We start from the raw sequence: 21,090 nt of genomic DNA, 5'->3' as shown, positions 1-21,090 counted from the left end.
TTTTCGATAGGGAGCACAAATACAAGAACTCTTCGAGAGTAAGCCCTTATTTTTTGTAGCTAATTCTCGAATGTCTTCTTTATGACAGGCCTTACTACCGCTGTTTTAACATACTCTTAAATACCTTTCGGGAAAAACGACTCACTATGAGCAATCGGAAGAGATAATATGGACAATCTTCTAGTTCTAGGTACGATGCAGAAGAGATCCTCGATCTAAGAAATTATGAGAGATTAATTTTATCATAAACTAGCAAAGCCTTCTAGAAGGAAACCTATGCAAAGAAATAATGCGTTGCATGTGTCCCGTTTAATGTAGGAAATTAAACTCATGAAGCTTCTTTTCGATTAGTTCCACGTATACTTATTTACCATAAAGTAAGAAAAATAAAAATCTGGTGCGATTTAGGTGATCGCATAGTACAGTTCACTAATTGGGTTTCAATTAACCTCAAGTTCAGCACATTTCTCACGCAAAATATATCATCTAGAAAACAATAGTTAAGTGAAATCATAATAATATAAACAATTCCGACGAAAATGAGCTCTCCTCTTCAGTTGAGGTGAGTGAATACCTCATTCCAATTAAAAGTAAATTCACCCCTTCAGTCAAGGTGGCTGTACGCCGATAAGCAATCTATAGAAAAATCTCGTTTTCAAGAAATGACAGTGACCTCGAATGAACAGTGGACCTCGTCGAAAAATAAAAAAAATATGGTCGACGATATTTCGACGAGGTCGAAATATCGTCGACCATATTTTTTACTGCATATCCCTTAAATCACTTTAACCTTTATACTAACTTTTCGCCTTTTCTTAAAGCCTGAGGAACAACTTAGGACTGTTTGGGAAATCAAACGGAGAACATCCCGGAGAGTGCTATTCGTTTTGATTTTATTGCACAGTTTGTTCGGAGTTTGACCGGCGACAACTAAACCTTTCTTGTTCCAATGGGCGACTCAGTGAACACATCACATATTTACTACATCTGTTACGATATTAAAATGCGAGAGTGCTAAATAACAAATTAAGATAATATGTTGTGTATTATTACTGTCCCTTATATCACGATTTAGGTAGTAGAAACTAGGCGGAGAATTTATCGAGGTGTCACGAAAACTGCCTAGGCCCTTGCGGCCAAAATGCGGCTCGCCCTATCCTACACAACCTTAACCTTCACCGAAGACTTACTAAGTGTTTCACTGTTTACAGTATTAGAAAGAATAAAAAAAAACGACGTATCTAAGTAATTACTCATTTTATTAGCCGAGCAGTTTCGGAAACCTCGGGCTTTGAGCCTTTATTATTAACGGAATACAAGCATTTCGTGTAATTTATTATTTATATACTGTAAGGAAATAATAGACAAGACATAACTAGAAAATATACAGCTATCACCTCCGTGCCAGCCAGAGAGTTACTACGATGAACGGCTTGCTTGAAGATTGATGGGTTCATTCGTCGCTGATGACTATGTACATTTAATGGTGAGAGGGTGAAGGATGAGGCAGCAGGCGAACTAAATCTCCGTTCTGCCAACCCCTGTTCTGGCTAAGATTCGGACAACTTAGCCTGGCTGGCCTCCCAGCATTGCTGTTGCTGCTGCTCACTCAGCATTCGCTTCGTATCATTCACCATCGTCCTCGCTGAAACACAATCCACCTATTCACAAACTAATCCCTAGCATCGACCAACTTCGACAACACCATTATATCACTGTGACGACCACGAGTCACGTATTGGTCGGTCACCACGTTTTAAAAAATCTCTAGGAAAGTTTGTGCTTACTGGATGTTCGTGACTTCATCAACCGTAGGCCAGATGAGCGCTTTTGCCCCATTTGTTCGCGTAAATTGTTCTCAGCAAGTTTATTACTTTTTATTATGGACTAAAAATTCAGCAAAATTAATCCGTTCTTCCCCCGAAAACAGTTTCCCGTTTACAACCACGCAGCAGTCGAAGGTATAAGCACAGCAGTGGGCTCAGCGGAGGCCCCATACCTCACTGGCATCGCCCCTACTTGCGTGTCATGTGACGTCTACTCCCCACGAAGGGTCTTTTGCTCACCCGCTCGTTGGGGCGGATTCAGAAGTGAAGTTCAGAAGAAGGAGAAGGCATTTTGATCTTTTTGATGCCACCTATGCAGTTGATTTCAGCCAACCCAGTAGAAGAACGTGAAATCATAAAGGAACCTACCTTTCTACGAGCTGAGAATGTGTCATGAGCTGCATGTTTGTGAGATAGCGATCACATGATGATGAGATTGCACATCGTCACGATGTTTGACGACAGCTGCTGTAGCTGAATGGCTGGCTGGTTGGCGAAATGCATTCATCCACCATCCACCGGATCGATGAACAACGACTAAGCATTTGTTTTTGTTACCTTCAACATCAATCACTCGTCTTGATATCTTCTCCACCTTACTCGGTCGTACGAGCAGACCGCTCTTTTACAGATCTTGCTCACTCTACCTTCGTCTCCGCCGGTCCCCCTTATCCCTACCCCTGCTCCGGCTGCGGCTGCGCTCTCTTCGGCTGCGACTCCTATCGCGGCTTCTTTCGCGTCTCCGGTCTCTCGATCGAGACCGAGATCTTCGCCGCTCACAAGACCGCGAACGAGTTCGTGCGTCACGTTCGCGAAAACGGTCCCTATTGCGATCTCGATCTCGTTCCCGGCCTCGATGTCGCTCGTAACTCCTTGACCTACATTTGCACACACGTAGACCGCACACACATCATCGCCCATACGTACGATATGTTTATAAATGTTTCCTCCTAAATACTGTGATAGTTGGATCAAGATGAAGACGTTGACCCTTGGCCACGTTAAACGGTATTAGCAATGTCAGAAGGAAACCCGGTAACGTCGAAACGAGTTTTGTAAAAGGAACGCGGAATGCAACCGATCCGCAAGCCAACACAACCGGTAACAAGCAAAACGCAAAAACTAGCATCATTGAAAAAACACTCTAACCGCCACCACCTCGTCCAGCCAACGGCCTCTCCATCTGAATGTGTAAAGTGGACTCGATAGGCCTGACTTCAGAAGCTGCGGCAGGCAGTAACTGTTGCCACCGCCATCAGGGGGTTGGTTGATTGATTGGTTAGACGCTTCTCCAAAGGCGCTTTAAATACCTTTGTCGGTGATTTCGGCCCCTACTACCCGACCTTCCTCTGCGACGTTCGCGACTACGACTCCGACTGTGGCTTTGGCTGCGAGAACGGGACGACGAAGATCGCTTCTTTTTCGAACGTTCCTTGCTGCGAGACCTGATGAAAAATGGAGATCGGCTAGACACACTTGGACAAACACAATGATATCCCCTTTCGCCCTATAAAACTACCATAATCCCAAAATAAAAACTTTCGCAACCACTCGACGTCCTGTACGAACAATCCAGGAGGGTCGCCAAATTTCAGGCTGAATACGGTTTAACCTTATGTATCGGACCTTCTCTTATCTTTCTTGGAACTCTTCTTTCGCTTGTCGATCCGATTGCTGATATCCGAAACGGAGTCATCTGAAGACTTCCTTCTTTCCTTACGCTCCTTGTCCTTACTGTCTTTTCTATCCTTTTCGCGAGACAGACGAGCTCGCTCGATACCCGTTTCGCGAACCTCATCTGTAAAGTACAGAGCAGCAAAAAGGCACTTAGATTTTACTTAGGAGCATATGCTAAAAGGTTTAATACACCTCTTTCGACTATTTCAGGAGTAAATCAGTCTAAACTACCTTGAAATATTATTAACATCGGTGTCTGCCATAACTACCTTCAACGCCTCTCTTTCTGGAAGATGAACTCTCATTCTGTTTTTCCTTCTTGCTCTTTTCACGCGATCCCCGCTCTTCCTCCTCTTGATCGACGTCACGATTATTGTTATCGATTTCTTTGCTCTTATGCTCCATCTTGCGGGACACTTCACTGTGCTCGCTTCTAGGTTCCTCGTACACACTTCGCGATTCTGATTCTGCCTCGTCCACACTTTTACTTGCAGATCTTCGCGACCTCGAAGGGCTCCGTGACGTGGGCGTTCGTCCAGACCTCGGACTTGCTGGAACATCTCTATCAGCAGGGCTAGGATCTGGCGATTCTTCTCGACGCATCCTTCTCAGCTGGTCTACCTCTCGCTCCTCCAACTCTCGCATGGCAGTTTCCTCCCATCTTCTAAAAGCTTTTCGACGAGTCAAGATACGCTCCTCAAGATCTGAATCATCGCCACCTTCACTTCGAACTTCATTATCCGATGCATCGGAATCAGAGTACCCACCTGAAGATCAACAACATAATGAGAGTTTGTGATTTTATAGTTTAATAATCTTAATACGACAGCGCTCGCGTTCTTTGGGATGTTAAAGGTATGTGAACCTGCATTCCTTTATTCCACTTAGTATGTCTTTGTTGAAGATAAATAATTTTTTGACCACGGTTGCCAAGAGAGTCGAGCAAAAACCCTGACTTACTTATGCCGACAATGTTGGCTAAGGCCGACGTAACTTTCTTGGGTTTGGCCGTTACCCGGTTCCGCGCCCGACGTATCTCTTCAACGGAAATATCATCAAGTTCATCGGTGAGCACAGTGATGAGGATCTCGGTCATAAAACGCTTAACGTTAAGTGCAAACTGTTGCTCTTTTTCCTCAGCTGTAAGGAAAATTGGTGGCGGGGTAGCGGCCTTTTTCCTCGATGGGCCAACTTCGTCACCTCTCTCGTTAACGTCACGAGGCTCGTCAATCAGCTCTGACTCTTTGATCGCCTCCTCGTCATCAGGTAACTCTTCATCGGACTCTGGCTGTCTACCCTGCGGATTTGTAGAGTTACCGCCACCAGCAGATCCCTTGGTACCGTTACTGCCACCCTCAGCGTCATTGTTCTCGTCATCATTTTCATCTCCTTTAGCCCAAAGAGGTCGTTTCCTTTCTAGCTGTTTCTTACGGCGTTCTTCCTCTTCTTTTTTCTTCTGTTTGTCGCGTTCCATTTTTTCTAGACCTTCACGAATCCATGCCGGTAGGTTCTTTCGCTTTGCCGCGTCTGCCAAATAAAAAAAATGTATAACAAATAACGACCCCAAATGTACTGTTTACCTACAAGCACATTTTTATTAAATCTGAGGTTTTTGGTAGATGATATTATAATACTCCGCTAAAAACCCTTTTGAAATCAGCAGTGAATGCACTTACCAATTGAGACAGTTGTATCCATTCCCGGGGGAACCATTGGTGCTACGCCAGGCGGTAGAAGTGGTCCTGGAGACATATGATGTGGCCCCTGTTGATGCTGCATGTGATGAGTGTGGGGAGGATGGGCGTATCCGTAGGGCGGATTAGGTGGGCCGCCCCCACCCTGTCCATAGCCATGGGCGTAATCGACGATACGGCGTTCTGCGGGTGTGTTTCCACCTCCGTGAGCGTAGTCCATCACGACTCTTTGAGAACGGTTTGCCTGCTGTGCAGGCGGGCCATGACCGTAATCAACGACTTGACGACCCGATGGAGGTGGTGCTTGAACGAAAGACGGCGGTTGTCCCCAAGAGCGGTCATCCCCGCTAACCATCGCGCTGCCGGCAGGCCCCATACCATGACCCATCGATCCCATCGGTGGGCAAGCACTTAGAGGGCCCACAGGCGGTAGACCATTGGTAGAAGGAGGAAAAGGAATAGTTCCGCCTATAGATTGACTATGTGGAAATATGGCAGCAGCGGCACCACTATTAGCTTCGTTGCTTCCCGGTGAGCCCTGGCCCCAAACGTCCTGAGATCGAACAATGCGAACACTCGAAGTTAGCTTATGTGTAAATAAAAACTATCGGCGGATCAGCTCGAAAGGTTAAAAAAGAATAAAAAAATGAAACAATGCTTTTAGGTTCGAAGCCCTGTACAGCTTGATTTGATGATAAGAAAGCCTTTAACACCTCCAGTGCAAACGGGATCACTAGACAAAAGCATCCACGGGTTTGGGTACGATAATCAATCGAACCGACTGGCGACTATATAACATAAGATACTAAAATTGATATTAGCGACATTTTTTTTCGCAAAATTTAACCGCAACTGAGAGAATAGAGTGCGCCGTTGGACCGCACCGGGAAGTTGCTCACCATTGGTCGTTCCTCGCCAGGTGGCTCAGGTTGCATGGGGGTTCCTCTCCGTTCGACGTCGACATTGAAACAAGGAAGCCCTAACGCCGGTGGCGGTGGCTGTGGGTCCGGTGGGGGCGGAGGCGGCGGTGGAGCCTGCTGCTGCTGCATGGAGATCCATTGTTTTGCTAGGCTCGCCCAGTCGACTGAAACACAATTGCAGTACGTAAAAGCCTCGTAAGTAAACGAAAATTAATAGACATGCCTAAATGCAATGTGCAGGAAATCGTTGATAGTAAGGTTATACGCTGAGCAAAAAAATATATATATTTTTAATGCTAGAAGTAGAGTTAATAGCATGAAACGATGCAGCTTCACAGGATAGATTGAATCAGAACAGGAGCCTCGAATTATATTTAAAATCATATGAAGATGATCTTATCACGCAAAGGAGTTGCTCAACCTTTAAAAACAAAAAAAAAAATCCTTTATGTCTTACAGAGGAAGTCTGATCGGAATGTAAGACTAAACTATTTCGGCCTTTTTTTGTTGAAAGGCTAAAACTTGCACTTGGACATATCGGCATGAAATAATCGTACAGCCTTTAAGAAAACGTTAATAAACGAAAGTAATACAGACATTGAAGAAAGTCCTATCGAGCGTGCTATCATACTGAATTCATCCTGATAATGCCTCCAGTGTCTCGAAAGCTTGAGCGTTAATGGAATAAACCATTTTAATATTAACAACGATAAAACTTCTCATCAGTGTAATAGATCGGATACATCGTTAGAGGACGAGAAGTTCCCAGATACACTAGCAAAACTTCTACAGAACAGGAAAGTACGAACAAAATTAACTGTAAAGAAGCCCTAATTATAATTTAGACTCTACATTTATTCTAGCACTACTGCTTCTACTTTAACCGTTTTAATGCTTTCGGAAACGAACAACGACGGTACTATTGTTCGAACTCACCTTGATTGTGGGGAACATTCTGGTAATGGGCGGCCTGAAGCGGCCACCGCGGAGGCTGACTCCACATCCTTTGTAATGGGGATAACAATGGCAGCAACTAACCGGTTATAATATAAAATCGCCATATATTATATATGAACACCAACAGAATATCAAACAAAACCCACACGAGAGATTACGTTCATACAAATCACAATCATACTTCTATTTCTGGTGCATACTTTATTAACGGAAAGATGTGTAGTTTTGAAAACTGCAACTAATAAGGCCTACATGTGAGTCGGTTTTAATAGAATATTAAAATAACTAGCGATTTATAGTGATAGTAATAATATTACAAACAAAATTTGAAAAATAATACCATTAATAATAATAACTACGCACTTATTGTCTACCTGATATTCATACCACACATGTCTTGTTTGTTGACGTACTCCATCACAAGAGTATTCATGTGGCTACTTCAACTAAATATTTTATTAATTGTTGTTTACTCAACCGAATGAACGGTAATTTCTTGGATTCACATGGTTAAATATTTATTTCATTCATGCTGTGCCATGGGTAGGTGAAAAAACGAAGTACGAAGTCATAAAATGGCAGTAAATCTATTGGTATGGCGACTGCAGATTTAGCGAGAGGTGTTTGCCTATGATTTGCTTGTTGTATTCAATGCGGTTACATCGCTTACTTGTGTTCTTATTGTCAACAAGTATACTCTTGCAATTAGCGTCTTTCTATTTTGCTGTAGACTATTTACTGAATAGCCGAATTGAACCCAAGTTCTATGACACGAAATCATAAGTGTGTTTTACCAGCACACCCAGCGCTACGTCTCTGCTCGTCTATGTATCTTTATGCATCAGATATTCGTGCTAATATCAAGTCATCTGTACAAGAAGGAGCATTCGTACACATCACAAGCACACGTCCGCCGCAGTACCACTATTACTCTGTACTGCAACACGTATACTGACCTGTACGTTGTCCACTTAGATCGAAAAGGGTCAGACCACGAAATTCACAAACACTCGATCGTCACGGGAGGCTGTTTCTTGCTCACATCAGCGACACCGCATTCAGCATAGCACAAATGCATCAGCGACTCTGCCCTACAGCTACTGCTGCTATCGCTCATACCGCTCCCTAAGGTTTTTTCTTCCGCTGCCATTCGCGGACAGCCACAGACCACGGCTCCGACGGCGCCCGCGCGACAATTTGACCAAAAACACCAGCCGCACCACGAATTATCGTTTAGGGATTGGCCGCCCATACTCTGCGCCTACGCTCTATATTAATTTTTTCACACTCCATATGACAAGTGGCAGCACGGAAACACAGAATGAATTTACCATCGTTCGCCCACATATGTATGTTGTGGTCGTGTATATTTTACAAACAAATACGAAGTGTTTCTGCCAAACATATTATAGAGTAATCGTCAATCATCAGTCATCATGTTGTCACCCAGTTGATCATGCTGTATTCCAAACGACTTCCGACCAATTCATCGAATTGAATAATTTTCTCTCTAGTTGAAGATGGCGCCGAAATATTATTTTTTGTTAGCAAAAACATAGGAAACCTTTCTTCGCAAACGGCATTAATAGGTGGACCTTGTAAACGGCGAATATGGGATGACCGTCGCCTATAGTTACCGCGCTTAGCTGTTCGTGCTTTTGTTTAGTACCCGCGCTGCTCTATTGGCTCTGACAAAAAGTCGCTTGCCGTCCAACCGTCGGCTCGAAGCAAACACATCATCAAATCAGGCTCCGATAAGAGATTTTCGCTGGCTCCGACAATCTTTCTCTGTCTCCAACTGAATATTCCTGTGTATGCGGACGAGTGGTAGGGCCACATTACTGCGACGGTGACTACTACATGCTGCTGCCACTCGCTGCCACCGCCGCTCCTGCTGCTAGCTGTTGTAGTTTTGATGTCAGCATTGTGGGTAGTGGTGAGTGTGTGCTCGTGTATTCATGTGTACTGCTACCAGTGGCCGTAGATTCGAGCGAGCGTACAGAGCCTCGCCCGTTGCGTTTTCGGTGCAGTGAGGTCGTGCTGCCGTATTCGGTGAAAGCGTGTGATGATTCCTGAGTCGTAGGCTCCAAAGTAAGGGTAAAGTCGGTTAGGCAAACGAGGTTGGAATCGATTCTAATCACCGAGTTACGTCGATCGTTGGGCGGACCGATTGCGCTGCCGGGCTCGTACATAAAAAATATTTCTCGTACCTCCTCGAACGTTGATGTGCGAATCCCGCCTGTTCGTTACCTACCGCCGTAGGTATAACTCGCAGCCTAATTGATTGCCGTGTTCGAAAGACAAAAGTGAGAAACAGTCGCGTGCCGTTCGTGTATCCGTGCCAATAGTCGTCCATATCAATAGATGTTGTTCGTCGCCTTACTTAGTGATTGGTCTTTACTGAAGGCGAACACTGCTGCTGTAGGAGTCTAGTGGGCTCGCCTATAGTTTCCCGTTGAGTGTGGCAGGCATCTTGTTCATGCGTTACTGCGGTGGCGACGTACAGCCGCATGCTGCCCCTGCCCAATAGTAGGCTAATAACAACGACAGCAGCTGTAAAAGTGGCGGTAGCAAACATCAAAGAGAATTACATTACTAAATAACGATCACAATAATATTTCCAATACGTACATAGGTGGTGCCAAAAATCCGTGGCGAACTCCTGAGTCGTTTGCAGGCCGAACAACGGTGTGATATTGAATTCTTTGGGCCCATCGATACAACCCGGCGGAGCAATATGGCTAAACGTCGCGCAGAAAAGCAGTTAAATGACAGAAACTGGGACGATGATGAATCGGCCGAGGAAGCGGGAGTGTTCGAGCGCGCCTCTGAGGATGTCCTCGCAAAAAGGACGATTCGTAGAGCCAAAAGGAACCTGCCACAGTCAGGTAATTGGAGGGAGAGATAATGGGTTTTGCGAATGTTGCGATTAGGTGATGCTACGATGTGATTATTTATATTATTGTTATGATGCTTCGTAAAGATCGAATAGTACCCGTGCAGAATCCTTCCTTTAGAAGTAGTAAGCGCCCGTTTTTCTAGCGTGTGTTCTTAGAAAATGTGTTGACTCTACAGCAACACGAGCCCTCTCGCTGATATTTTCCATTCTTAGAGGAGGACGTGTTGAAAATGTAACGGACTTGAGAAAGCACGTTGTTGCCTTTAAATCCACTAGGCCGTAAATATATTGAGCTAACGTAAATAACGAGGAATTCCAAATAGTGGATTCAGTGACTAACCTCTTATCTAGAAATGCCTTTATAGTATGCACTTAGGTTCTGAAGCGAGGCAGCTGATTTCATATACACAGCATTCGTTATAAAGGTATTGTAGCTATTGGAAAATAGTACGTGTAAAAAGCAGAGGCGGGCTTGGCAGAGAATTGGAAAAGCCACCTCTAAAGTAGCAAAATAGATCTTTATGTGCGTCTGCTCTATTCCAGCTGAATCTGGAAACATTTTAAGAGAACATCTGCAATGCGGAACAAAAATAATTACCGTCACTCATCCAAGAATTTGCTTTGTATTGACTATCGCTAGTGTAGTATATAAATTCATACTGATGTTTACACCACTAGAACATCATTCTAGTGCTATACGGGTTTGGTTTCACCCATGGAAGATCTCATAAGATCCTCCAGGTTCATTAAAGGTGTCAGGATAAATAGAGTACCAATTTTCTCGTAAACTTACGAAGTGTATGCAAATAGGAACCTTTTGAGGATTATGATTACTGGTCATCAATTTTAGACGCTGCAATATGGGCGTCACTGATTGTGAACCCCACCTAATAAAGAGTTGACCCAATAGAGCCTGCTTGGGACGTTTTTAAAATAAATGCTCCATCCAATACCATAATTTCTGGAGAAAACTTTTTCCGCAAAACTTGTGTCCTTGAAGCCTATCGCAAGTACATTGTGTTATACTAGGACAACGAAGGTTCGAAACGCTATGTCATATTGCGATAAATCAATTTGGTCTGAGACTGTAGCTTAAGTCCGGTGTAATATTTGCACTAGTGTGGTTAAGAAACCGCCTACCCTTTAGATTTCTGTATTATTCTACCTTCGCTTGCTAATTGATTTTTCTGAAAAGAAAAAGCCTTCATAATTGAAAATAGGAATGCGCAAATGACAAATACCACATATTTGTTTCAATATAAGCTATTTATATAATGTCCCATTTTTTTCTAATCTAACAGCGACCACATTATGGATGCATCAGAGTAATAACCAACGCCATATATTGGTATCAAGTTAACAAACTAGAGTAAAACTCTCAATACGTTACAATGACATTAAAAAAGTACAAAATATGATGATACGATATATTTTTTCTAAATAATACGATATATTTTAGAATAAATGATTCGAATATTTAATCACCGTGAGACAATCCTGTAGAGTGTTGGCTCGCAGCACGAAAGGAAGTGTGTTTACGTCTGAATGTGAACCTAAACCATCACGTCTCTTTAGGGTAGGCGAACACGTTATCATTGTACTATTGTATGTAGACATTTTTTATTGGTTGCGTCTATTTTTTAAAGCGTTCAAGTTAGGCTTCTTCTGACAAAAATGTCAATTGGCACTTACCAATGATTGTAGATGTAATGTTGATCCACAAACAGTTCTGAAAAGCTCGTTGATGTCGCTAATTAATGATCGATAATTTATGGTACTTTACGCTCAAAACGCAGTTCGGAGGTTGTGTCTTACAACACCTAATAGATATATTACTACTAGTCAACCACTTCTCCTTAAATAAGCAGTCCAATGTTAAGCGGGGTTTCCGTCTGCAGCTTTGATCTAAACCAGTAATGTTCACTTCAGTTGTATAATGTAAAGATAATGCAGGTGCTATTCAAGTTTCGTTAATGATTTTATGCTGTTTCGGTGACTCACAAAAGATGACGTGTTTTATTTAAGATACAAACTGGAAATTAGCAGAATGATAAACAAATGTCACATGTGACGTTAGTCGTCACCGGGTGTTGTCCTGTCGTTATTGCGCGGATAAAAAACTGGAGGGACATTTTTCTTATTCCTTATAGAGTCGTTTAAAAAGTTGATAATTAAAAAAAATAAGAACAAAAGCTCTAATTCAGTCGGCGGATATCAGTACAAAAGGATATTATGTGAAAGAAGATAAGTCTTTACAGTTTTCCCTGTCTGAAAAACGCCCAGCATATGTATAAGTAGTTAATGGATTATATCTACACGAGCTTTTGGACTCTGAAATAATGATTCTATTGACGGAACTGAATAGTCCAGTGCTATAAGTTGCGACGCCGTATGAGTTGTTTATATTCTATTCGTGTGTTCTTCAAACCTGTAGCTAGTGCAAACTGCGTAATCTAATTCCCTGAACGCAGTTAGCAACTTCATACAGATATTTGGGTTTCGTGTATTATATAGCTCCTCTAGTATCTTCTGATCCTAGTTGCTCATAGCCATTTATCGCTCACACGATGCCGTAAATAATGATCCGTATTTTAATATATTCATATTTCACCTGCGTTATTCTAACGGTGGTTGTTACAGATGACGCTGCTGCACGTCCAAATCCTTTCGCCGGCTTCAGCTTCAACCACAACGGGGGTTCCGCCAGTTCCGTGCCAACAGTCGCTGTCAACTCAAATGGAACAAACTCCAACAGCCGAACATCCGACGAATATCTCTTCAAGGTTAGTTTGAACGCATGCCTTTTTCAGAGAGCTTAGATTAATTACGCTATGACAGGGATTTTCTTCCTGTAACTCCTTACAATCAATTTCTGGCTTATTAAAGTCTTAATAAGTATCACCACAGTAAGTTCTGCCAATCGGATTTCACATAGCAAAATTATTTGATTAAAGGACTTTGACTGCTTAAATTATGGGGTTGTTGCCCAACTTATTTGGGTGAGCTCTATTTTGCTATAGTCACTGAAAACAAAACAGTCTGCTGTTGTTGCTGAGAGCTTTTTTGAAATTTTATTAATAAATAAATCAAATAGATTGTAGCGCTTTGACAAACATTTGCGGAAAAACGGTCGGTACTGTTTCCCTGAATTATTTTTTTAGATAATTAACCAGTGGATACACTTACACGCTAAATTCAATGGGGTAAAAAAAATACATTATGGTTTAATTTTTTGTCAGTTTGCTGGTAGTTTCTCGAACGCAAGTCAAATTTTGATAAGTAAGAGGCGATAGCAATCTCGAATGCCTTATCGTCTTCCTAACCCATGTATATACAATTATAAATAATTGGTGAAAACTAATTGCAGATGCATTCGTTAAGATTAAGCACATTCTTATCTTTATCACGTGTTCACAGCCTGTAGGCGCGGCATTCGCATATACGGTAGTTGTCTTAACTTTGCCCCCAGGTGGCCCAGCTGAATCGAGATATTCAAAAGTTTATCGACCGTCTGATGAAGGATAGTGGACCGTATCTAAATTTGACACCGTGTTTCGACGACTACATCAAGCATTTCCAACGTTTAACTACGGAAGAGGAGGAGCGGCAACAGAAGAACAACAATAATAACATCAGCACGACGTATTCAATGACGTCCATTACTGGTGGATTTGGAACATCGACAGGTGCTGTCACTACTTCGAAGGCAGCGGCAGATACCGAACCCAAGATCACATTCAGTTTCGGAGCTAAAGCGGCAACGACTCCTTTTACTACGACTGCTCCTAAGGCATCAACCGACTGCAATTCGAACGTGGGGCCAAGTGCGGGGTTTAACTTTGGTGTCCCGGCGAATACAGTCAGTAACAGCCTGAATAGTAATAGTAGCAGCAGTGGTGCGAAAGATGCAAATTCACCGGTTAAATTTACGTTTGGAGCTCCCCCGAGCACATCACAGGCTGCGTCATCTTCTGCTTCGTCACCAGTTAAATCTGTATTTCGCTATTCATCTGCTGTCTTTGGCGCCCCAACGTCTTCAACTGCCAGTACAGAGCCACCAGTCACATTTAAATTTGGTAGTACGCTCACAGCTGGCTCCGGGGATAAAACGGCTGAAAAGGCGACAACGTCGAAGCCGGTTTTCGCATTCAACGCGAAAACCGGCTTCGAGTTTGGATCAACTATTTCAGCGTCGAATTCGGCCATTCCAGCCACAACAGCAGTTCAAGATGACAATGACGACGAAGAGGAAGCTCCGCCTAAGGTTGAGGTTACGCATGAGGAAGAAGGGTCACTTTACATGAAAAAGGTAGCCATTAGATCGGGCGTTTACAAAAAGACACCAGTACATTTATATGACTATTCTATGCACATAATAACACCAACAAATTCTGATTATATCAGAACCAGTGAATATACAACGTCTATCATTAGGGTATTAGGCCTAGGCTAAGGACAACAGGATGCTAAAAATCTTGCTCTGCTTCGACGGTAAATATTTCTTGTTAATGTTGCGTTTGCCTTAGGTGAAGCTGTTCTACAAGAAGCCGGAATCCGACGAAAAAGGTCAGTATGCAGACAAGGGTGTTGGATTCCTTCATATCAAGAAGTTGGATTGCGGAGGCTATCAGCTGCTCGTACGAGCACAAAGCACATTAGGAAACGTGCTACTCAACATTCGTCTAGGTGAGCGAAATGCTAATTTATTCCGTTCAGCTTCAAAAGTTAAACAGTTAAGATTTTTCTTGATTGCTACCGAAATGCAAATATCGTGTCTTAAATTATGATGATTATAGTGATGATAAAAGAATGTACCATGGTCATATATGGGCCTGTTCTGGTGCAACCAGTTTAGGTGGTTTAGCTTCGTTTTCGACTTTTAATATACAGTCATTAGCTATCTGTAGACCGGACCGCTCACGTAATCGAAAAGAAGGGCATAGCAAGCTCGATATAAGCTAGCTGCCATCATTTATGTCCAATTACAGGGAAGGATATGCCAGTGAAACATGTTGGTAAAAACAACGTCGCGATTATGTGTGTGCCAAACCCTCGATTGGATCCGAAAGCTAAAGACGATAAACCCGATCCGCCGACCATGTTCTTAATTCGAGTAAAGACCTTCGAGGATGCTATTGAGCTACGTGACAAACTCATCGAATATAAGGATTCGGTTTAAAAGAAAGATTTACTGAATGACGAATTCATTGACAGTTCGGAAACTACGAGCGAAATTGGCCGCCCATTAAATTTCTGCTTATATGCCGGGGAAAAATACGTAGTCGAACTTCATTAGTAATCAGCATCATACAAGGCAAGTTTTATTGAGGTTGCGAGTACATAACGACCATTATGCGCTTGCATGTATGCGAATGAATGAGTATGCTTGACTGACGTAAACGTTTACGGGGATTAATGAAGGGCTACATGAAATGAAAGTAAGGGTACGGCGTCGAATGGTAACACTGTATTCTAAGCGGCTACAGAACGGCCAAGTAAACCTGACGCACTGTGTGCTTCCCATGAGCTGTATATTCTCTAAGTAATAGTGGTGTTGTATTGTGTTGAACAGAACGTGGAAAAAAAGAGTTAGTGGTGACGAATTAAGGAGAAATTGCTATTTCGAAAATGCCGCGCATTTGTGCTAGCTCACAGATTAACGGTATGATTGTGTATGGTACAGTATAAATGTGTTCTATGTACGATGGGTCGTCTTGAGTATAGGTCATGAAGTTTATCATTCATTCAGATTACAGGCACAGGCAGGGGGATCTTGCTGCGTATTTCTTTATGATCCGCTTCCAGTTCCTGTTTTATTTTTCGCCGAGTCTTGTCATTCGTCATAAACTGTTTGTATGATGCCGGCTTTGCCAAGGGACTCCAGCTACTGAGATTTATTATTATTAATTATTATCAGAGAAGCGCTAAGCGGATGCTAAGTGAGAGGAGCGGCGCAGGTGACTCTAAAAAGCGTAAGCAAAAGTGACGAAAACATTTCGCATATATACAAGCGTTTATGTATCTTGTATATATGTTGCCGGGTATGTTTTTCTTTTCTACCCGTGAAGTGAGGGACAAGTAGAACTAAGTCCTCATCTACAACGCTGCAGTCTCCTTCACCTGCAACGGTATATCGATTCCAACATTTTCGCTGACATCAGATTAGAAAGTAGTACGTAGATAAGATTGTGAGAATACGATGTTTCATAAAGCACATAGCCATACTGGCAGTATATAGAGTAGGTGGGATGACATGAAATGAGTAAGAAAAGAATAGAGGAGAGAAAGAAGAGATGTGGTTGCGACGAATTTTTTAGAGCTTTCTTTTTTCAATTCTTATTCTTCTCATTTGTTTATTTTTTGTTCAGCATTTTTTGCGTCGTTTTTTTCGACGGCTCTTACGACCGAAATAAAAGATCGTCATATAAATGGTGGCGGACATGAATGCTATCTATGAAATGGACGAACATCGTACGAAAGTCTGGAGAAGAGAAAAACTATAGAATTGTCGTAATGAAAAACGGTTGAACATTTTGGCAAGGATTCTTCCGACCCTGTTTTCTCTCGTTTAATACCGAATTCTGACGAATCGACCGACGATGATAATCACGACAATGACTCGGTGGGAATATAAGAGTGAATGGTTATTTGGTCGTTAAAGTATTGCAGTTACAAAGGCGATGTGACATTTTAGGAGCTAAAGCACAAACTTTTTTGGTGATTGAAATTAAAATAATTATATACAACATTATAGAGGGAGAATAGTGTATATGAAGAAAAATCATTGGATGGGAAAAAGAACGAGGGATAGCATGTTCGGGCGAAGTTGAGTATGCGAACCGGGCTGAACCGCCGGTGAACGATAGTATTTGTCAACGGCGGTTGACGTGAGCGCATGAATTCAAATTCGCACGTTTCGTGATGTGGCAACCAACTATAGGAGGGCATTTCAGTGATCGGAAACGTCAATGAGACATCGATAAATTTCGCGCTAAGTGTGTTTGCAAGCGGGGTTTATTCGGGGGGAAGGTCTTTTAGAAAAGTTCCGCGGGGTTTGTGATTTGACTTATATTTGGGTACAATACGTGTTTAAGATTTGCACATGTTCAGTTATCGATGAAAACAAGATGGCGACAGAATAGCCAGTATCGAAAATGATATCCATGCAACTTGGGATTAGCACGTATATTAATTATATATAGTACAACCATTGTAGTTAACAACATGGGTAGCTACTTATTTTTCACAAGTACATAATCATTCGATTGGACGACATCAGTAAGCAATAGTATAGATGTAAACATTATTTAAGTACTTTTGGAGTAAGTTTCAAAAAACGGAACTCGTAGTAGTCCTCATATTGGATGGAAATAATGTAAGCTGGCATTGTAAAAATTAAACTGTTTACTAGTATAATTTTTATATTCACTTTTTTTCTAACAGAAGCTATAAGTATATGCAAAATCGCGGCTCAATGTTAAAAAAGGAGTAACGGAAGTATCTACGACAGCTAAGCACAAATTGTAGGTGAAAGTTGACCGATGTAAATGGCGATAATTTCCAATACCCCAGACAAAGAGATCATTAAATGTTTATTTTGTGACTAATTAAAGCTAGCTTGGTGCGCTTGTGAGTGTGTGAGGTCGTTTCTGCAGCTTGTGCTGAATGAATGAAAAGGGTGTTCAGCGGGTGATCAGAACACTACGAAAGAAGATGAAAAATGTGTATCATATTGTTGATATTGATTGCTATTGATAGCAATAGTAACAATTATAATAACAAGAATATAAATAATATTAATTACTTGTAGTGTAGTGGCAACGGTGAATAAAAATGAACGAGTCATGTATTCATTTGCAACTCTTTATGCGTGCTTTATTTGCTAACTGTTACCAAATCCTTATAATTTTTAAATAATGATAACTAATAATAGATAAATATTATATCATGAGTTGATGTAAATATTCTCCTACAAGTAATGCGCACTAGTTTTGAATCCAGAACCAATAATAGACAAATGCCGTATGCTATACGACCCTAGCCAGAAACCACAAGTTTCTAAGGAGCAGTCGCGTTGGTACAGGTTTTTATATTCATATACTTCTTCTGGTACTTTTTTATCCGGCTTGTATCATTCTTCCTTATTTTTCTAGCAGACGATTGTGTGGTTTTAACAGGTAAGCTGTTTAAGATCACAAAAACGTTTAACGAAACCTGAACATAGAGAAGAGACTCGCGTCACTTTCCTGAAGTACCACCTAACTACTGGAAAATCACGAGGCCGACGTATAGCGATTGTGACTTCCAGAATTGGCATCTTCGGTTTCATTTAATAGAGTACCCATTTTCACATAAAAACACAATATTTTGGTCACTGGTTTATTCATTAATTGGCAAACGATTCTTATCTATTTCGCAGGTCTTTCGTTTTATGAGCTTTGTTGCTACCTAGAAATGAAGACGCGAGTTTAAACTGACGATCATGATAGTGATAGTAATAATAGTTATCGTCACTGCAAGTATTTATTCAGTTTTGTTTGTTGTTTGCCTAACATGAACTGGATATGATCCCTTATTACGATAGACGTGAAATCACCATCATACTTCGCATGAATCAGTAACGAACCTACAGTTCTACCGGATACATATAAATTACGTTCGTTTTCTATGTCCTGGTCTCATGCTGCAGTTGTTGCCTTTTCACGCACCTGTCATTTTTGTCCTGTGGCGTTCTCCATTATTGAACGCTGTTTCTGGCACACTAACCTCCATACTTCTTTGAATCTGTCAATCGCGCGATCAATCTATTTGCATTTAGTAGTGGTTTGGTTGTTACACAACATTGACCATGTATTTTTAACAGCCATATACAGTATATTGGACTTAATTATAGTGTTCGCAATCAAAATGTATACGTTGACTGCTAAGTAGTAAGTACTTATGTTCTTACTTATTATTAATTATGATATTGCATAAAGGGTCTATGATGATATTAAATGCAGACAGGCTAGTTGAAAGGCTCTTAATCTATATTTTGTGATTAAACAAAAAAAAGAATGATTTTAACCTACATAGACAGTAATTTGTCATACGTTCCTCTATACAGTGAGAAAATAGCTAGAAAAAAGTGTCCAATAATAAATATCACGACGATGATATAAGGTATAATCTATACAATATAATGCATGTACTTCCTTTGTGTATGTTTCCTATGCTAATTATCGCGTTGTTCTGCATAAGCCGATTGCTTATGTTTTTTGACGTAATCCCGCAGTATTATTCCTTCATGTATTTACTCAAAAGTACAGCTACCTATAGAATAATATGTGGAAATTACTACAAGCTGTTAGCCTGCGTTTCGACCGACTGCTTTCGGTTTAAGGAAGGATAACAACACATGTGTTGTTTTCCTTCCTTAATTCTCTAAACCTCGTAGCATTTATGAGATAGGCAATGGCATCCATCTAAGCTAGGCAGTAAGCAGCATATGGTTTATTGTTATTACTATTAATATTTTTGAGTAATGACAGAGTGCACCGTGGAGCGAGACTTTCATACACACTCAGCGACATGAATAAACGTTCTTGTGTTGGCGAATAATCATACGTCCTTCCTGTAATAGGTACAATGCTGCAATAGCAAGATTTTGACAAAGATGTGTTTGAGGGTATTATAATATGCCTAAGATATTAGCGAAACATGTTGGCAGTGTCTGACGTCGTTTATTAGCTAATAACTTTGTGTATCGCTTGCTATACACCAAGCTACCGCTGTCCGGCTTCCTCAAAAAAACGACAATATCACACCACTGGTTTGAGAAATTAAATTCCGACTCCTGCTTCGACTCGCGTGATTCGCATTATAGCTATTTTTAAATGCGTCATTATATGCGTATGCATTTATATGCGTATATATACTAATGGTATATATGAACAGAACTGCTATCCTGCTAACTAAATATGGTTCTCATCAACTGGGCATTCGTTGGCTTGTTACGTTTTTGGGGTGGTCATAACAAATTTCAGGCTTTATTGATCATTTCATATGTGGCAGCAAACATTGTTCCAACTTATGATCCCCTATTAGGCCTGGAAAACTGGAACAGGTAAAATTGTGGAAAATATGTCTATTTCTACAGTCGTTGCAGCAGTACACGAATGCTACATCATTTGCTCCATATGCCCTTAAGAACGCTTTAAAATTCATATTAAATCGCCATAAATGCATATTTAATCATACACCTTACCTTATACTTATTTACCGTTCTTATCTCAAAAGGAATTATAATAATCAGAGAATTCATGTTTGTTTATCTTAACATACAGAAGGGTCGCATTTCTATACAGCATCTGCCGTGGCAGTTGTTGCTTATCGACTTACGAATGCTTAGCATATGTTAGCGTGTATATATACCTAGGGATATACGTCCCAGAGCTGTAATCGCAGGCCATAATATTGGATACAAAAACGAAGCTACGTGGACAAGGTTCAACCGATAGTATTGGTCTTGTTTCATTTCTATTGTGGAATTTTATGGGATTATTGGAAGTAGCTATTCTCATACTATCACATCATGTTGGCCTTTTGACTTTTCAACAGCTGGGGCGTAGTTGACTGTAATACACGTCTATGTTACAACGTAATACTCCATCGTGTGCAACAGGAATCCATGTGTAATTGTACATCCTAAATGATGCACTAAGGTAACAGCAATGCCACTCGTGCTAGAACTAGTAGCTTTCTTTTCCCAGCTGATCGTTGTGAATGGGCGCGGGAGGGAAGCAGATCTTTACCCGATTTTCGCTTGATGTCTGTGCGCGATCCTCGGCAAGAAGTTGGTGCCTTTGTGGCTCTCTTTACGGCCCCGTTTTACCACCCCAACTTTGTTGATTGCTACAAACCAGCGTACAGGTGCACCCTTTATGGATGTCCGCAGAGTTGAAAACGTAAGAGAGCCGTTAGGTCGGTGGGAAGCATGGAAGAGGCATTTTTCCGAACGGCGACGCTGTGAAGGCAAAATGAAAATAAAAAAAAAACAATGGATCAGACTTAGTCAAGCGGCGAGATCCAAAGACACAGCATTTTGTGAGGAATCCAATCTAGATATCTATCTGGTC

At 41.5% G+C, this 21,090-nt stretch overlaps 3 protein-coding genes across 9 annotated transcripts in view; 1 reads left to right on the top strand and 2 right to left on the bottom strand.

Annotated features, from left to right (window-relative positions):
• Nucleotides 1-1,242: 1,242 nt before the first annotated feature.
• On the bottom strand, nucleotides 1,243-8,228 carry LOC111246465 (uncharacterized). Of its 4 annotated transcripts, none has more exons than XR_015324512.1 (10): nucleotides 8,031-8,228; nucleotides 7,054-7,150; nucleotides 6,097-6,281; nucleotides 5,180-5,750; nucleotides 4,464-5,030; nucleotides 3,773-4,270; nucleotides 3,453-3,624; nucleotides 3,137-3,271; nucleotides 2,196-2,704; nucleotides 1,243-1,645 (listed from the first exon to the last, which is right to left on the bottom strand). XR_015324512.1 is itself a non-coding variant. In XM_022796099.2 (9 exons), the coding sequence occupies exons 2-9, from the start codon at nucleotides 7,118-7,120 to the stop codon at nucleotides 2,470-2,472; spliced, it is 2,430 nt and encodes an 809-aa protein (XP_022651834.1). In that variant the 5' UTR covers nucleotide 7,121; nucleotides 8,031-8,228; the 3' UTR covers nucleotides 1,243-2,469. The 4 variants fall into 4 exon arrangements, 1 of the variants encoding a protein (XP_022651834.1); XR_002671686.2 differs by having other exon boundaries at nucleotides 7,054-7,121; XR_015324513.1 differs by lacking the exon at nucleotides 8,031-8,228 and adding an exon at nucleotides 7,869-8,017 and having other exon boundaries at nucleotides 7,054-7,121.
• Nup50 (nuclear pore complex protein Nup50) lies at nucleotides 6,180-17,833 on the top strand. 3 transcript variants are annotated; one of them, XM_022796107.2, is made up of 6 exons: nucleotides 6,180-6,312; nucleotides 9,710-9,962; nucleotides 12,614-12,756; nucleotides 13,443-14,282; nucleotides 14,500-14,659; nucleotides 14,962-17,833. In XM_022796107.2, exons 2-6 carry the CDS (start codon nucleotides 9,812-9,814, stop codon nucleotides 15,150-15,152), a joined length of 1,485 nt encoding a protein of 494 aa, XP_022651842.1. In that variant the 5' UTR covers nucleotides 6,180-6,312; nucleotides 9,710-9,811; the 3' UTR covers nucleotides 15,153-17,833. The 3 variants fall into 3 exon arrangements, with proteins under 3 accessions (XP_022651842.1, XP_086840770.1, XP_086840769.1); XM_086984644.1 differs by lacking the exon at nucleotides 6,180-6,312 and adding an exon at nucleotides 8,580-9,165; XM_086984643.1 differs by lacking the exon at nucleotides 6,180-6,312 and adding an exon at nucleotides 8,580-9,380.
• A 2,129-nt stretch (nucleotides 17,834-19,962) lies between these two features.
• LOC111247755 (fibroblast growth factor 9-like) overlaps nucleotides 19,963-21,090 on the bottom strand; it is a 42,950-nt gene continuing 41,822 nt past the window's right edge. For both annotated transcript variants that reach the window (XM_022799074.2, XM_086984661.1), the window contains exon 3: nucleotides 19,963-20,978. In XM_022799074.2, coding sequence (XP_022654809.1) covers nucleotides 20,763-20,978 — 216 coding nt within the window. In that variant the 3' untranslated portion in view covers nucleotides 19,963-20,762. The remainder of the gene's footprint in view (nucleotides 20,979-21,090) is intronic.

Source organism: Varroa destructor, unplaced genomic scaffold (assembly GCF_002443255.2).
Source record: "Varroa destructor unplaced genomic scaffold, Vdes_3.0 BEIS01000003.1, whole genome shotgun sequence".
Lineage (NCBI taxonomy): Eukaryota > Metazoa > Arthropoda > Arachnida > Mesostigmata > Varroidae > Varroa > Varroa destructor.
Note: the sequence above shows the minus strand (reverse complement) of the source record. Positions and strands in the feature narration are given on the sequence as shown.

Bases quoted from the DNA above. Each gene is read 5' to 3' on its own strand.
- Nup50 (XM_022796107.2), top strand. From the start codon at position 9,812: ATGGCTAAACGTCGCGCAGAAAAGCAGTTAAATGACAGAAACTGGGAC. The intron at 9,963-12,613 runs GTAATTGGAGGG...TGGTTGTTACAG, and splicing joins AAGGAACCTGCCACAGTCAG to ATGACGCTGCTGCACGTCCA. The intron at 14,283-14,499 runs GTAGCCATTAGA...CGTTTGCCTTAG, and splicing joins GGTCACTTTACATGAAAAAG to GTGAAGCTGTTCTACAAGAA.
- LOC111246465 (XM_022796099.2), bottom strand. From the start codon at position 7,120: ATGTGGAGTCAGCCTCCGCGGTGGCCGCTTCAGGCCGCCCATTACCAG. The intron at 5,751-6,096 runs GTGAGCAACTTC...GTTCGATCTCAG, and splicing joins CTGGCGAGGAACGACCAATG to GACGTTTGGGGCCAGGGCTC. The intron at 2,705-3,136 runs GTATTTAAAGCG...GTGCAAATGTAG, and splicing joins GGCCGAAATCACCGACAAAG to GTCAAGGAGTTACGAGCGAC.